We start from the raw sequence: 16,961 nt of genomic DNA on the forward strand, positions 1-16,961 counted from the left end.
ATAAAAGGGTTGTCTACCTTTAAATGAAACTGCATGAAGTTGACAGATATGTGGGAGACTTTGCAGGATATGTACAGATTGGGTTCCACAATGCTGGGTGAAAGAACATCTAGTGGCTGAAGAGAATACTGCAGGGGACATTGGATATTAGGTAAATGCTATAGGTAGAGTCGCTTTTGTTTTAAACCCCTTCTAAGAGACTAATTATTTTTGCCAGGGTTTGGGATTTGCTATTTGGAGCAATACATTGTCTGAGTTAACATATACTTTAAGTTGTACTTATAATCTGACTTTGTGCTCCCTCTCTGCTTCTTTTGTAATTCTGGTCATTTCTGTCTTGCTCAATGTTCTGTTTTATTGTGATAATCAGTCCCAAATGGGTTAAAGATGTTGCTGACAATGGGCCAAACTTTACTCCTGGAACAGTTATTTTGTGTTCAGAATTGCTGTGTGTTTGATATAACAAGAAACTTTTTTTTTTAATTTATTTTATATATTTAATTTTTTTATTATGTCCAAATTCTTTTCTAGCTTGCAGCTGAAGAGTTTATCTTGGCGTGAGAACTCTTAAATCTACACTTTAAGCCGTAAAATCACCTAATTAAACACTATTAAATGAAATGTACAGTATATGACTTTTATTAGCAACATCTATTTGGCTGGAAGTTAATCCACAGGGTTTCCAACAATGGTGATGGCTTTTTTTGTCCTATAACTTCGTGCCAAATTGCAGAAGGAGCTTGTAAAGTATTTGTGGAACAATGAAATAAAGTGAACACTTATATTGCGTTTACGTGTGCTAAAAATAAACTGGTATAATTAGGCCACATACTGGGTAGTAGGTTATAAATTACTAAACTTGAAAGTTGAACTCAACTTTTAAATAAAGATTTGCTATGTTACAGGAAACCTTTAGAAAAGTTAATTGTGCCTAAGCAGTGCCCTAAAATTTTTCTCCAAAAATAGTTTTTTACGATTTGTGAAGGTGTCTTGGCCTTCTCATGCCTATAACTGCACAGCAGTATATTTGCCGTATGCAATCTAGAGCATTGCTGCAGCCAGACTCATCCATCCTTCGCTCCGCTCCTCTTCCGCTACATCTCTTTGTAGTTCTCTCCATTGGCTTCCTTTTCACCTTAGAATCAAATTTAAGCTCCTGTGCTTTGCCTTCAAATCCCTACACAGTTATTGTCCCACTTACATCTCTGACATGGTTAAAAAATACTCCCCTTGCCGCTCTCTCCGCTCCTCCAATGACCTACTAATGACTTCCTCACTCATAACCTCATCACACGCACGAATACAAGACTTTTCTAGAGCTGCTCCAACTCTCTGGAATGGTCTTCCTCGTCCTATTCGCCTTGCTCCTACTTTCTGCTCATTTAAAAGAGCACTCAAAACCCATTTTTTCAAACTTGCCTACCCGGCTTCTTCTGTCATTTGAAACCATCACTACTTCCCACACTACATATCTCACATCCTTTGTGTGTGAAATTCCCCCACCTACTAGATTGTAAGCTCTTCGGGGCAGGGTCCTCTCCTCCTGTATCACTGTCTGTATTAGTCTGTCATTTGCAATCCCTATTTAATGTACAGCGCTGCGTAATATGTTGGCGCTATATAAATCCTGTTTAATAATAATAATAATAATAATTGCTACTGCTTACTTCTTGAATGTTTTCACATAGAACAAGGCATTGGGGAAAAGATCAGCTATAAGGAGACCAAAGATAAGATTTAGTCCTCTGCTCAAATTTTTTGGCAAAGCTCCTTGAAATTCCAACTTTGTTAAAGCACACTTTACCAAAATCATCCAACTCATACACACTCTTTTTAGTTAAATAAATGCTGGCTGTCATTCATTTTAAAAGAGGCGATTTAGTGCATTTACAGAGTATTACAAAGAAAAACTGGACTGGTACTGTGGTTGTGGTATGGTTACCCTTTCCTCGTGGCAGTAAACTGCTGCCTTGGGTGAAACACTTCACATAGTCAGCCCCATAGAGAAAGAACGATGGTGATGGTGAGTGGTACACTACTGCTAGCTGATGTACAGACACTGGATCTTTCAAGAACCAGTGCTCTGGTGCAAGTGACCATTGGCCGGCAAGGTGCTAGTCACCACTAAGTCACGTGAAATCACTCGATCCTGGGGCAGATCTGAACCTACCCTAATTGTAACTCGGGTAGCATTTGCTTCTGCTTTTAACCTTGGACACCTAATAATGCAAATATCAACCAACCCCTTGACTCCTACTTTTCACTGAAGGCCACTCATTAATGTTTTTGTAGGAAAGAGTTAGGTCTGAACTCTACCAAGGAGTGGGTTGAAATTTGCACAATAGAGCACCAAGATTTTGAAAGCCCTGGATTGCTCCCCATGATGTGCACCAAACCATTATGTGCATGTTAATTAAAATTGGAATGTTTTAAATGATGATAGGTTCCTTAATACCTAAGAATAACTCTGAAAATTGGGAACAAGTAAAATTTTACTGAGCACACTTGGGCATGAAACTGAAATGAAGAAGGCAAAATATAAAAAGGGTTAAACAGCCCAGCACAATATAAACTTGTCCCCTAATGACTGAGCTGCAGTGGGACTAATTAATTAGCAGCAGCACAGATTTGAGCGATGCGCTGAAAGTCGCTGTAACTAGCTTGTCTAATGGTAATTAAAAACATATTAATATGCTTAATTTCAGCCATCATAGGAAGAATCTGTTAAGATTATTAATTAATCTTTGATTCAGCCACAAAGGAATAGAATGGAGATTATTCTAGTTAGTGATACGTTTTTGAACCCAATGCACATGGAACTTTAAGGCGTTGTTCACACAAATACTGGATGTAGAAGCACATCAAGCATCTGCATTAATGTGACTGCTGGTGGTCTTATAATTTGTTTTCAGAAGGTAAGGCCTTCTTCTAGATAATGAGCTGCAAGATTTGAAGTCTTTCCTTCAACATTTGCATGAAGATGATGCACAGTTTATAAAAATTTTTTTTAGCAAGTCCAAAAAAGCTTAAAAAAATCCTAAACATCTTTTGACAGACCTGCACCAGAATGCAAATGAATACAGCTTAAATGGTACTTTTTACTTTTATAATACGTTTTATCACCTACACCCCACACAGCAAATCTCAGCAAATAATTGGAATTTTTTTTCCTCTGCAGACTGCGCAGGCACTGTTTGCATTGCGCTGAGCTTATACAACTTTACAAACATACCTTCAATTCTCCATGATTGGTATTGCATATGGATGATGCAGTGATGGCGCCTGATTCAGAAGAGAAATGTTAAAGGTCAGGCGAGTACACAAGTCATTTGCCCTAGGGTTTCCAAAATGCACTGCTGTGCTCTGGGTTAGCTGTGACATTGAGTAGATTTCTTATATCCAATATAGGACTGTAGTGATATTTACCGGCCTAATGAAAAAGGATGGGGATGATAGGGGTTGTATTTTAAGAGTAAATTTCCCCTTAAAGAAAAATGAATAAAAAAAAGGGAATGTTTAAAAAAAAAATCTTGGCCCTCTTCTCATTTCCCATATTTCTGCCAAACTAGGCCACCACCTTACGCAGGTGCATGCTTTCCCTCCTCTAATGGTTGCAATCTCCAGTGTTGTCTACATCCTGGCCGGTGAATATTGATTGCTATGCTGCCTGTGCACATTGTCCTATAGACTTGATTAGTATGTACTTGTACTTCTGAATTAACCTAGTTAGGTCTATAGAATGTTAGTGTACATGTTCTTTTTGGTGTTGTCCAATGAATGATTCAGGTGAATATTGGATGTATTCCACTGGTCCATTTTAAACACCACTAAACCAAATATCCTCAATGAAAAAATAAAAACAATATTTGACTAGCTGAACTGTGCATGGAAGAGGAAATTAGAGCACCTCAAGTCTCTGATTTTCTGGCCTGTAAACATTACCCAACCATCACTTAACCTAAACTCTGTATAAACCTGTAAGTAAAAGGAGTGATCATCCGCTCAGTATTCATTTTTTGCAAACTTTATTGATCGGAAAAGTAGAATTGTAGATACCTGGGACCACAACACCAACTATTTGCTGTAGTTTTATATGGAATGGTTGATCCTGCAAGATTATTTGTCTATATTTGTTCTCCCTAATTTCTACATTTTTCCCATTTTTGTTGAAAAGATTATTCCTACTCCCTTTTTAATTAGTTCCCACTAAAAAATCTTCCTCTCCTGCATGTTGGTGAACAGGAAGCTCTAGCAGAGCAGTTGTCTTTATTTATGAGAGCTTAGCAGCAGAACCACTTTGCGGATATGGAGTCTTCCACATTTCAGCCATGATAGAGTTGCTTGCCATGAGTGCCTTTTTTTATTTTAGAACATTGTTTCTGCAGACAGAAAAAAAATAGGTTCATAGTGTGAAATTAATTCCTTTTAATAGTTTCATTTACTTAACATATACTTTCGAAAGCAACAGATTTGGCACATTGTGGAAATACATTCTATATAAGCTGTATTTTCCTTTTGATGTGTTTTGAACAGCTTTTGGCTTAAAAAGGCTGCCATCTGTGTGAACATATGACAGGTCCCCTTTAAACCATAGGATCCTTATGACACTGAACCTGGCAGGTGGTGTTCTGTGTCTTTCAAGATGCATTCAAAGCTCGTTGTAAATCTAAATGTTTCAAATTGGACATCGTGTTTTCCCTACAAAATGGATTCACCACTGCTCAGATATTAGATCTAAATTCTAAAAGTAAAAAAACCAATAGGCTTTTATCCTTCTCCAATTCCGGGATTACTGCTTATCTGCAGCTGCTATAAACCTGCCAAAAACAGCACTCGGCTCCTTCTATTTTTCAATTTGAGAATTGTAAGTCAATTTTTTTGCTGTAGTCTAACTTAATAGGAATTTGTACCCTCCGCTCACTGTGCACCAGATCAGATATTTGCGTTGTAAGCAGAAGCACGCTAAAATACAACTTTTTTTATATTTCCTGAAAATTGTATCAGCTTATCTGAGGGAGGGCAGGCGTATAATTTAATTCCAAAAGCACCATTAAGAAATAACGAAGGTAAATTACGAGTACAGGTTCCTACAAAAGATACCGTCAGCACCTCTCTTTTTAGAGAGGGCCGATGCAGATAATCTATCATTTTATAGGCATGAGAAAAAAGGGCTTCGAAACCCTGGTTAGGGATATATCTTGATTTCTTATGACTAAGCAGAGGAAAATGAGATTCTAAGATGTGTAAATCATGGAGAGACACCCCGGCTTTTCACATCTTACCGCCGAGCTGTTTTAACATCATGTATCACCTTATTACTGGTATATCCTATTGAGTTTGCAGGCCTTGTGATTGTGTAGGTGGTATTTTTTTTTTTTTTTTTACAAGTGACGTCAAGTGAGTTCACATTTTAGGCATTACACGTGGCATGACTTGCTAGGCTTGTAGCAGTTTTTTTTCTCTTTTTAACCAACAAGCACAGAAGTTCTGTATGTCAGCTAGGAAAAGTCTCATAGGTACTGTATATAATTTTTTCCTAAAATGTTTGCATATCACAAATAGGTGGGCAATAGTTTCCACTTAAAAAGAAAATGACTGATTTCACTTAGCTTTCAGCTCCAGTAGATTGGTGTAGGTACTTTCAGTAGCTACATCCTCAGCCCATTAGAGCAGGGGTGGACAAACTTTTTGGCTAGGGCCACAATTAATTTAAAAATTTAAGGGGCCAGGTCAGTATCAGATGGATAGAGTGTTTCTATGAACTGATATAAGTTATGTGTAAAAGCTTATTACCTAAAAGTAAAAGAAATTTCAGTAGGAACAGTGTTGTTGGCCAGGCCACCCTTTTTGCTAGTGGACAACATTGTACCAATATTTGACAGGCTGGATTAAAAAGGCCAATTTATTTGGCCCATGGGCTGTAGTTTGCCCATACCTGCTTTGACGTAATGGCACAAGGCTCTATTTTCAGGAGCTTGGTAAATTATGTAAAAGTCCTCACCAGTCCATGGCACCCCCTCCAGCAATGTCTAACATGATGTAATAGAAATTTAGCTTTCAGGCTCTATTAACCATTCATTAATACAGGTAACTTATATTTTATTTAAGAACTTTTAAAGCACCAAAGGGGATAAAGCTTCTGTCTTTAGCTGGACTTTACCACTAGTGGTTTGTCAATTCATGGAGCTTAAAGCTTGTACCAAAACGTTTAGCACTTTCCTTTGCATTTCCAATCTATGTATAACCTGGATAAGCAGTGTACAAAGCATTCTGTCCCAGATTATGCACTTGGCTAGATACTAACTGCAAGTAACCATCCTTGCAGTATGACGTGAGAATACAAAGTGCAATACACTGGTCAACAACTCCAAACTGGGACGGGTCCTATTGCTTTGATGAAGTTTAACTTGGATCCAGTACGATAACTCTGATATTATTTTGTGAGTAAGGTATTCATTAGGTTAAATGACAATGCTGATACAACTGTCTGCGAAAGGAATAGAAATACCATTAGGCCCTTTTCAGTTGGATGTGTTGAAGTATATTTTTCTTTTGTGTTTTGCTTTTGTATTGGATTCAATAATTTTGAACCAAAGTTACTGATGAGGCTTCTTGAATTGAATGAATGGTTATAGGTCAGTTAAAGAAACCTTATTAGACTTTTTTGCCCTTCCTAATACGAGGATGTCAACACTGTTCTTCCCCTAACATGCTGTATAAGCGGATGTATTTCCACTGTTTGCTGCCTCCTACACAGCACACATTGGCAAGGTAATCCCCTTAAAAGAGATACAGTAGTACCTCGGTATGTCCGCTTTGGAATAAGTCCAACTTGGTATAAATTCTGTTTGGATCCGAAAAATTTTGCTTGGTATACAACCTTTTTGCTAGATCTTGTATGGGTCAAAATGAGTCACAACACCACGCACTACCCTTTTTTACCTCTCTCGAGACAAAGCCACAACTGCCTACGAGCCTCAGTACGTCAGTTGCTACCATTCAGTGACCACACCACGCTATAACTCTCTTTGAATTACAGAATATTTCCTCCCTTCTCAGCGCCATCCTAGTAGGCACTCGACTCTTTTCAGCAAGGTAAAGGGAGGTTACATTTTAATTTATTTCATCTACCGTATTTTCCAGTGTATAAGGCGACTGGGCGTATAAGACGACCCCCCACTCTAACCAATCAGTTGGGGGTCGTGTTATACGCCCAGTATTGTACTGTTCCTTCTGCCTGTCAGATCTCGCTATTGTCCGAGAACTGAGAGGCAGAAGGAACAGTACAGTACTAGTAATTGGAGGAGGGATACAGGAGGAGCCTACACTGCTACAAAGCAGTGATTAAATTATTTCATACAGCCCCATCAATGTATAATATGCCAATAACAATAGGATTTTTTTCATAGGAACGGATTATTCATTTTCCATTTATTTCTTATGGAAAAAATTGTTTGGTATAAGTCCAAGGATCTGGAACGGATTAAGGACTTATACCAAGGTACCACTGTACTTACCTACAAACTCCTACCTTTCATTTCTATACAAGGAGGACTCATAGCATCAGACCTTTTAAGCTATTGCTTTTTACACAGTTTCCAGTCCATGTGACATCATTACATAGCATCTCATAATTGTCCTGAAAAAGCCTATGGGCGAAACACGTTGGGAAAAACGAGCCATCTAAACCTTTTGTAACCTCCTCTCTCACCTATGAAAAAAAGGAAGGAGATAAAGTAACTTTGTTAGTGTTAGATAAATAACTGTATAGATCATGCCCCCTTATTCCCTATGATGAATAAATGGTTAGGGCACTCTTACCTTAACGAATAATACTGCGTTGGAGACCGTATACCTGTACTAATATGTGTTGCTTTATGTATTGACTAATACACATTTAATGGTCAGAAAACCCCTGTTCTTCATTTTGTTGTACTAAAATTTAGGGGTTGGCTACCACTATTATTCATTGGTAGGGAGTTCATTCTCTCTCTCTTTTGATCCTTAATATGTCCACACATTACCCAAATTTACCTCTAATCTTCTCTAGGGCATGATTTTTTATTTCTTTAAGCACGTTCCTCTAATGAAGTGCCACTCCTAGTATATTGCTTTTCCGCAAGACTGCTACTCCCAGAGCTTTTATTCTGCATGCAATGAACAGATAGGCTGTTGGGAGTAAAGTCGGCAATATTGCTTTGATGTTAAAGAAATCACTGTATGCATGTAGGGTCTAAAAGCAGTTAGCAGTCCCTTGAATCTAAGATGGTCAAATATAATTTGACTTAACAGTTTGATGTACCACTATGTGTAGGATAGTTGCCATCTGTTCCTAGCAATATTAAGGAATTGCAGTGTAATTGCAGTAATGGTATAATAATAATGAAAAAAGCCAATTAAAGTTAAGTAACTCGTCTCGGCCTTGATTAAGTTGTTTACTTGTTAGGATTAAATAATGGGTTAATCTGGAGCTGTCGAGAACGGTTTGGTGAGGCGCAACGTTGCATTATTCTGTTATCGGAAAATATTGCTCTATTAAACTTCCATATTGTAAGCAGTATGTGGAATCCATTTGCCTAATCCCATAATACAGATATCTGTAAACTGCAGAGTTTTAGAGGCAATTTCCAGTCAATCATGGGGAACCGCCTGTGTGTGTGTATCCTTTTTTTTTCTCTCTAGAGTAACTAGATTTTACAACTAAAGTATACAAAAATAAACTCTTTCCAATGTTTACTTTGCAATATCTCATTTACATGTACTAGAATATCCTGGAAGACTGATGTCCATTTCCTGGCATTTTATCATTCCTGGGAGAGTGGCACCTGTGCTTGGATTAGTGGTCCTGTGTGAAAATGTTTCATGCAATGGGAAAATGCAACTTGCTATCAAGACGCATTTACTTACATAAAGGCACTTCTGAGATTGCCTTCAGTGTATTAACATAGTAGGTCAACCACAGGTAAATGTCACCTATGCTGCATTTACCTTCTTGACACTTCTTCTTTCCTATTGATTTTTATAGGTAGAGAAGCAGGTCTTTGTAATGGTGGTAGCTCTGCATTGATAATACATTATTTGGGAGCTGGGGGTGAGGCAAGTCTCCATCTACTTATCCTTCCATGGTAAAGTTACTGTAGTTTTTAACTTTCTGCCTTGCCATTGAGAAATTCCTTCTGTGTCATGCTGTGGATGTTTTGATAATAAAAATACCTTTTTGGATTGCCAAAAATAAAAGGTCAGCTACACATTTGGCAAAAAATATATCATATAAAATTTCTACAAATCTATTTTAATTTATTATAAAAAAAAACAGTTCAATATGGCAACCAGAAGGCATTCTTTTACATATTTGACAGTGAAATATATTGAACCCTCCCAATCATGAATCTGTCTATAACAAATGAACAGAAAACAATTAATCTTCAACAAGTTTGTTAAAATTATTTAAATGTACATAGACCACTCAAAAAGGGTTTTCTTTTTCCCAGCAAAATTAACTTACACTATAAGGTATTCATCATTATCAGTGATAGTTGGTATGCAGTGATTTGTACATTTCATTCTTGGGCACTATTTAGGACCCATCACAGACACATCCACAGTTCTAATTGGGTCCATACCTGAAGTTTTAATACATTACAAAGAACACATGAGTGTTCAGGGGATCATGTATTAAGGGATTTAACACATTCAGCAATAATTTGAGAAATTGAAGTCATGTATTTAAAGAGGGTGAGTATTCAGGTGTGTTCTTGGTGCTGAAATGTACATTGAGAATGCAAAGGAAATGAATGGACCCAAGTATTGTGACGTGTTAATGCATCACTTGTTTACTTGTTTCGAGGACACCTAGATTTTACTTATAGTGTATACAGAAATTAACTTTTAATGCTTGTAAATTTTCATTCACAAGTTACTTGTATTTCTTTGAGAACGTGATCTTCTGCTTGGCACACAAATACCAAGTAATGGATGGCACTGTCGCACCTACCATTCCCAGGTGTCCTCTTCTCTCCTTGGTACTGCAATTACTTCAATGTTTCACCGTCATATGACCACCATTGGCGCAAGAATGAAGGGTCGCCTGTGGGGCAGATTCGCCTGTCCGTGATGGCAACACTCGCACATTAAAAAGCGTGAATGGGCATTAACCACTAATTATTTTGCATTCCAATAACCCTCTCAGAACCAAAAAACTTTTATATGTAGTTGTGTTGTTGTATACATTTCTATTATTTGCTGTATACAAATTATGTTCCAGCCAATATTCCGTCTTATGTCAAGAGAAGAGCTGTAGTTGGGCAGAAGAAAATCAGAAATGTTCTTTTGACACTTATCCTGCTTCCTCTTACAAACTCAGAACTTTCTCATCATGTTCATTTTTAATGTATTCTAATATCATTTATCTTTGTGTTTTTATTTCATAAATCCAATTAGCATCTCAAAATAATGAAGCATTAAAACAATGGGAAGAAATGTCTTAGTTTTAATTAATTTTATTAAAGTTCACCCACCAGTTTGTGTTCCCCGGATAATAAATGTTTGTTTCCGCACACAAGATCTGTTTTATATCTTTGTATTCAATTTGCTAAAGAGTAAAGTACATGGAATTGGTCTTGGATAACTTTTTATTATTTGAATTTCTTTTTTTTTAAAACAATTTCTTACCCTCTGTCTTTCTATCGCTGCAGTTGTGTGCTTTGATGCAAAAATTAACTTTGACGACAATGCGGAATTCAGACAAAAGGAGATTTTTGCAATGGATGACACGTCGGAAACAGATCCCATTGAGAGCGAGGCGGCGAAGTACGACTTGAAGTACATCGGTATGGATGGGAACATTGCTTGCTTCGGTAAGAACAGAAGTATTGTAACAGATCTATTGTATAAAATGATTGTTCATTTCACATAGCTTTTGTTTAACAGGAACAGCGTGATTCTGTCACTGTAGCTATCAAACAATTGATGCCCTGTGTTTGCATTGTTCTCTTTTCCAGCCCTTATTAACAGTATTATGTAAGCCTGTATTAAATTACTTTGAATCTTCAAATGGTACATAAAAGATTCATTTAACACAGGAAATATGGAAACTGTAGCAAACCACAGCAAAGTGCATTTAAATTGCCCATAGACTCAAGGTTGAGGTGGGTGGCATTGTGGTGAAATGGTAAGTTTAGCTGATATAGGTCACAGTAAATATGTATTGACTTTGCTGCCACGGTGAGTCAGTTTATATTTGCATGAGATTTTGTGAAATATGGTCAGGTAAATATTAGTACTGAACTATCACAGATATTAAATATTTTAGAAAAAGGTATGACAAGGCATTACTCAAATGTACCTGCAAACCATTCTCCTGCCCCCATATATCCCCAGCATTCTTTCTCATTCATTATCCATTAGCGGACACAGAATATCTTAAACCTTTTGGGTTTTACAGCAACCATAATGAGCGTTATTATTATCAGGTGCCGACATTAATACACAGCGCTTTACAAAGTCCTTAGTCATATCACTGACTGTCCCTCAAAGGGGTGATTAACACAGTCTTAACTTTTTTTTTTTTTTTTGGGGTGGGGGGGGGAGCTAAACAACCTAACTGCATGTATGATTTTGGGACAAGGGAGGAAATCCAAGCAAATATATGGAGAACATGCAAACTCCTTGCAGATAGTGTCCTAGCCGGGATATGAACCTAGTATCTAGCATTACAAAGGCAATGCTATCCACTGATCCAGCCATGCTGTGATTGGATGCTATCAAGCAGAACATTTTTTAGCCAGAAGATTGCGCATCATTACAGGTCGGCGCCGGACCCAATCAAAAACATTTACAGCTGGATTGAGGGATCTGCGAAATTAAAAGTAAGGGAGATTTTTTTTTCCTAAAGTTGAGTTTAGCTTTTTGTGGGGCACAATAATGGAAAACAGTTGAACATGGTCCTGCCTCTGACCTCCTGCATTGTACTGTAATGGTATGCCCTTCAATGTAAACCCATGCAGGTATTTCTAAGATGTTAGAAACACACTGAAACCCAACTTTAAAGTCTTTGCTGTGATTTTTGAGCATTTTAGATACTTGATTAGTTTACAGAACATGTGACTAGAAAGGTCAGGGATGGCCTATTAAAATTTCCTTGGTCTGAGCATAGTGAATTTTACTATTAGAAGTCACCATACCATCTTGGATAATGTAGACATAAAGCTATAACACAATAATAAGGGTCTTTAGGTTTAGTCATGTGACAATTATTTTCAAATCTCATTGGTCTCAGCCAATAATAACTGTCACTTTTCATGGCTGAGTATGTCAGCATAATGAATCCAGCTTTGAGTGTTTAGATTTTGCCAAGCATTGCTGAAATAAAATGATAAACTAATATACATATATGTGCATGTATATAATTTCCAAGAAACCTGACAAGTAGCATTATTTTGCTGTAATATATGGACATTGCTGTTACAGTACAGTGGAAATCTTTGATTGGCTGCAGTACAGTGGACAGCTTTGTGATTGGCTGCGCAGTGCAGGTGGGTATAAAGTGCACTGTTGCTGTGGTGATCACCAGTTGCTAAGGAGTAGCCACAGCTGTAGCATCTCCAAAGCAATTTTCCCTGCGATCTTCAGATTGCTATTTTTCCTAGCGAATTTACTGCTTCAATCAATTTGACAACCAATACTACCAGGATGTCAAGACCGGAGGAGCAACATTCTCCCATTGCTTTGAGAACCAGATCTAGGTTTTCCCTTCTGGGCAGTGCATTGGAACAACAGCTGCCCACAAGATCTAGAAGACGGAGGCGACTGAATCCTGACTTAAACCAGAGGGATAGAAGCCGCTCTCCCATCAGACACACCCTTGTGTCAGAGAACCATCCTGAAACTGAGCATGACCAGGGCCCCCCAGTGGGTATCCAGCATGAGGAAGTGCTTTCTATCTGCACTATTTGCTTAGAGTTTCTGCGGGAGAGAGCAGGAACTACCAGGCTACCCTGTTCCCATCTTTTCCATACAGCCTGCATCACAACGTGGATGGAAGAAAGAAGAGTTTGTCCCATCTGCATGGGCCCAGTCCCCCAGCCTAATAGGGTAAGTATCATGCCAGCGAGTTTCAATGGCGGACAACTGAGGGAATATATCACAACATTGCCAGGACACGGACAAATGAGCATCTCTGCTCCTGTCAGTTTCTGGGAACGCCATCCAATTTTCACCTTCCGCTTGGAAGGTGAAGAGGGGCATGTGGACATTTATTACCCCACACCTCCCTGACAACAGCCTGTAAACGGCTACCTTAACTGCCAGGGCAGCATGGAAGCTCAGGTGACTAGCACTTGGCCTTGCAGCGTTGGCATATTGGCCAGCTGCTTCATGGAGCTTAGATGTTATTCCTGTGTTCACGTGAGTTTTCCTTGGGTACGCTGGTTTTCTCCCCCCTAATAGGCTAATTGTGGTATTTATTGCTTTAACACTGCAAGTTACAATGCAAGCTTAGACACTTTACAGTTCAGTTTTATGCTTTACAATTCGTCCATTGAAAACACCAAAATTGCATAGGGAAGGATTTGGGGGGAGAACAATGGTAACATGCTCTATGTGAAACAATATGGTAAAAACTATCTTCTTTTTGAGGAGGCGATTTAAAAACCTTTTATTTATTTTTTTAAAGCCCGTACCATTTCTGTCTTGATCACTGTGGCAAATAGGAGCACAAAGCCTCCTGGGATACTTACGTCATGGATCCCAGGAGGCTTCCATCTGCTCCTTCTGTGCATTACTGGTCTCGGGCATGTGCAGATGGAGCATTTTTTCCTATGGGATAAATAAAATGTCGATCTCACGCATGAGATCGGCACTCTTCCCTCCCCACATCTACATCACCTGACCATGCGCCTGCGCAGTGCAAATAGGTAGGAAGAAGAGGAAAGAAGATGGCTGGGCGCGGCGGTTCCCACGTGTCCGGATAAAGGTAAGTGTTTTTTTTTTCCCCCCAGGTTACTTCTACTTTAGGCCTGGATGGCCAGGAAAAAGGGGACAGCTATAGTGTGGCCCCTCCTGTCCATAATTGGCTCCATGGAACCTGGGTATCCAGGAAAGGGAGGGGAAGCAAGTTTGAGGCTCCCCTTCTGTCCAGACTCCAAGCCTTCCTCAAAAAAAATAAAGTGGGCACAACTGAGGGACAAGCCCTCATCCCCAGAATCTGTCCCACAAAAAGTTGTGGGGATTTGGAGGGAAACCCTGTTTGAATTTGGATGCCCCTTTTGAAGGGCCCCTCCCCCCAGAAAGCTACCCTCATGCCCCAGTTGGTAATAATCAGTTGGAGAAAATTTCTATCTGCTTAGATGGCTTATTTGATGGAGCACAACATACCAGATTATCCAGCCCACACCAATTTCATTTACCTTCCATTAGAGGATGAAAAGAGAAAAGTTTTCCCCCAGTCAGGTAGCAATTCCTTATCATTATCAAGTAGAATACATACAGTTGTAGCCTTTTCTCCCTGACCTGCTCATTGTTGCTATTGCTAAGAAATTGTTTCGCAAATCTCATTCATGTGCAGTGAGATTTTTTCCCCTATTTACAGCTGGCTCCGTCACCCAATCTCGCACCTGCGCAGTGTGTGATCGGGTGACATAGCTAGAAGAGGGAAGTAGATAACGGCGTCTGGAACTTTCCATGTGCCAGGATGCAGATGGTTTACAGAACAGATCAGGGCCCAATCCTCAAAAGCTCTGAAGGGATTGATGGATCTGTGAAAGTTAAGGTGAGTTTTTCTTTTTTTTTTAAGCTCCGCTTTAAGGACCTCTGTGTCAACCTCTGGGAACAACAGTAATCACTTTTCTTTACCTTTGCCAAGAATTTGGAGATTCTCACCAAGATGAGAGATAATGGAGAAAAACCATTTCAGGACTGTTTACTCAGTGCCCCTTAAAGGTGTTGATGTCTGTAACCTGTGCTCACTATATTAAACCTGTGACAATTCCCGAAAGCTTAATAATCTCCCTTCTGTTTGGTAGGGAATCAATTTAGCTGTCAGTCTAATGCATTTTTAGATCCAGCACTGGCTGGACCAAACATAAGTTTGACCCAAACTTTTAAGCTGTGTTGATTTGATTAGTGCCCACAAGAAATCTTTATCAATACTTACTACAGGGGAAAAAAACCTTGTAGCTGTGGATTGATGCACTTGGCACATCATTTTCCTTTTTGTTGCATAATAAACTTGGATGTGCCTATGAAATGGTTAAATATATATCTCTACTTCTCAATTCTGGACAAACAAATAACTATCCTAAGCATGAATGATAAACTGAGTTTCTCATTCATCAGGCAGTTGTAAAAACAGCCAGCGAGTCTGAAGTGCTCTCAGAATGCTTCTTGTAAAGCGTACCTGGAGAACCATCTGCCTATCATTTTATACTAATGGTTTCAAGTACTTTAAATGTCCTGAAATAGGAGCCACCACGAGCAGGAACGGATACACCTATCAATAAAGTCTAAATAAGGAAATTGGAAGGGAAGTCTACAGCATTAAATCTAATTGTTCTTTAGTGGCTCTTTATGTGGCTACTCTGGCTAAGTAGATGCCTTATTATAATTTTTTGTTCCCCTTAGACAAGGTCTGCTTCTTACATCTTTAGTTTTTGTAAAAAAGTAAATGCCCTAAAAACCTGTCCTGGAGCCTCATACACATCATCTGAAGCAGTCACTGGAGTGCATTGCCAGTACCAGTTAAAGACGGTAAAGGTTTTCGTGCTATTTTTGGTCCCATCCTAAATTTCCTCTTTCTCATTGCCTCCTATGTGTTTTCTGTGAGGCTTAAGGTACTAAATGAAATTTTTGAGTAACCTTTGTAAAGAAGAATAGGAATTGCATGACTAATGCCTTGAAGGGTCACACGACCATGTAAGAGTACTGCTTATATAATCTCTGGCAAAGAGTAATGCTCGAGCAAAGCTGGTCATTTATGTGATCCGCACTGGAAGGGAACTTTGTGCAGCAGCAAATCAGTATTTAAACCCTTGACTTTATACACACACACACTCTAGTTGTATCTGTGACCAAAGCCTACATATATTTATATATATTATCCAAAGATTATGTTTACTATGTGAGCCGGCCTCAATGATGTCTTTATAAAAAAAACAAAGGAATTCCCCTATACTTTGTATCTGCAGTCAGTACTTGCTCTTGGACAGTGCAGCACCAATGTTATGATGTGCTGTCCACGGATACCATGATTGACATGATCATAACCCCCCTGGACTAGGTATCATTGAACCCAAAAGGAAGTGCTAACCAGCAGTGGCCAGTTTGTTGGCAACAACTACAGGGTGAAGGTTCATATTTCAGCTAAATAAAAGGTAGAGCTGTATTTTACCATTCAGCATAGTATCACTTAATGGACCTTGTGCTTTATACACACAGGGTAAAATGTTCATTAAATCCCCACCTTCCCAACTGATCCTCACTGTGAGCTAATCACAAACAAAGCAAAAAAAAAATATTTATGGAGCTTAGACATTCCTCCCCCCTCCAAGCCTTCGTTCTTCACACAAGCAAGCAGGGAAGATTCGTTCGTATCTAGAAGTCGTCTGTATGTCAGATGTCCTTAACCCGGGCACTACCTTTACTTATTTTCCTTTCGCTCCACTGCTTCTCTATTCAGTTCCAGGGGCCCAGGAAAGTCTTGTGTGCCTTTGGGTAACTGAAATTATTACCTGCATATGGCTATGGATTTTTAAGTGATAGCATTTGGAGTGAATTGAATGTTCTTCCATATTTGGGAGTACCTGGCTATTTCTTTTGACTTCTGGTTCTGAACAGGATGGAAGGGGAGCAGTACTAAGGAAATTATATTCTGCTGTTATAAAGTACCTCTTTTGTTTTACCCTTAATGGGCAAAAGGACAGGTTTTTTTTTTAACGACAGCATTTCCTTTTCTCAGTTGACTTTTT

At 38.8% G+C, this 16,961-nt stretch overlaps 1 protein-coding gene across 1 annotated transcript in view; it reads left to right on the forward strand.

The window, feature by feature from the left end:
• The window catches only part of SUCLG2 (succinate-CoA ligase GDP-forming subunit beta), a 100,922-nt gene that overhangs the window by 18,047 nt on the left and 65,914 nt on the right, over positions 1-16,961 (forward strand). The window contains exon 7 of the mRNA XM_072421213.1: positions 10,695-10,856. Within this exon, the coding sequence (XP_072277314.1) occupies positions 10,695-10,856 (162 nt within the window). The remainder of the gene's footprint in view (positions 1-10,694; positions 10,857-16,961) is intronic.

The sequence above is a fragment of the Pyxicephalus adspersus genome, chromosome 8 (assembly GCF_032062135.1).
Source record: "Pyxicephalus adspersus chromosome 8, UCB_Pads_2.0, whole genome shotgun sequence".
NCBI lineage: Eukaryota > Metazoa > Chordata > Amphibia > Anura > Pyxicephalidae > Pyxicephalus > Pyxicephalus adspersus.